This window comes from Penaeus monodon, chromosome 30 (genome assembly GCF_015228065.2).
Source record: "Penaeus monodon isolate SGIC_2016 chromosome 30, NSTDA_Pmon_1, whole genome shotgun sequence".
Lineage (NCBI taxonomy): Eukaryota > Metazoa > Arthropoda > Malacostraca > Decapoda > Penaeidae > Penaeus > Penaeus monodon.
Genome location: NC_051415.1, coordinates 31,262,281 through 31,262,682, shown reverse-complemented (window position 1 = coordinate 31,262,682; position 402 = coordinate 31,262,281). Strand labels below are relative to the sequence as shown.

The window sequence follows — 402 nt, the reverse complement described above, 5'->3', positions numbered from 1 at the left end:
AAAAAAAAGTAAAATAACCCAACAAATAATAAAAAAACGAGCAAAATTAAACCCAGCATAGCGAACCGAGTCCCATCCAAGCCCAGCCGCCCTGGGGTGCCCCAACCCACCTGGCGCCATAGAGAACCCAGACGACCTTTTCACTCCCGGACAAGCCCCCGACGGAGCTCCACGTCCTGACTTCCAAGCGACCGACGTGCGAGCCCTTCATGAAGTAGTAGAAGGAGAGGCAGTAGGCGCCGTGGCCAGGGAGGAGGTGCGAGCGGAGGGCGGCCATGCGGTGTTCCCCGGCCTCGTGGGAGTCGAGTACCAGGTAGTGTCCTGTTGTGAAGGGCGGGTGTGGGAGAAATGGCATCGGTTTTTGAAATGTGTCTAATATCTGTTTACGAGTTTCAGTAGTAA

General features: G+C 54.7%; 1 protein-coding gene across 1 annotated transcript in view; it reads right to left on the bottom strand.

Moving 5' to 3' along the window:
* Nucleotides 1-402, bottom strand: part of LOC119592413 (MAM and LDL-receptor class A domain-containing protein 1-like) — a 5,875-nt gene that overhangs the window by 3,495 nt on the left and 1,978 nt on the right. The window contains exon 3 of the mRNA XM_037941234.1: nt 111-321. Coding sequence (XP_037797162.1) covers nt 111-321 — 211 coding nt within the window. The remainder of the gene's footprint in view (nt 1-110; nt 322-402) is intronic.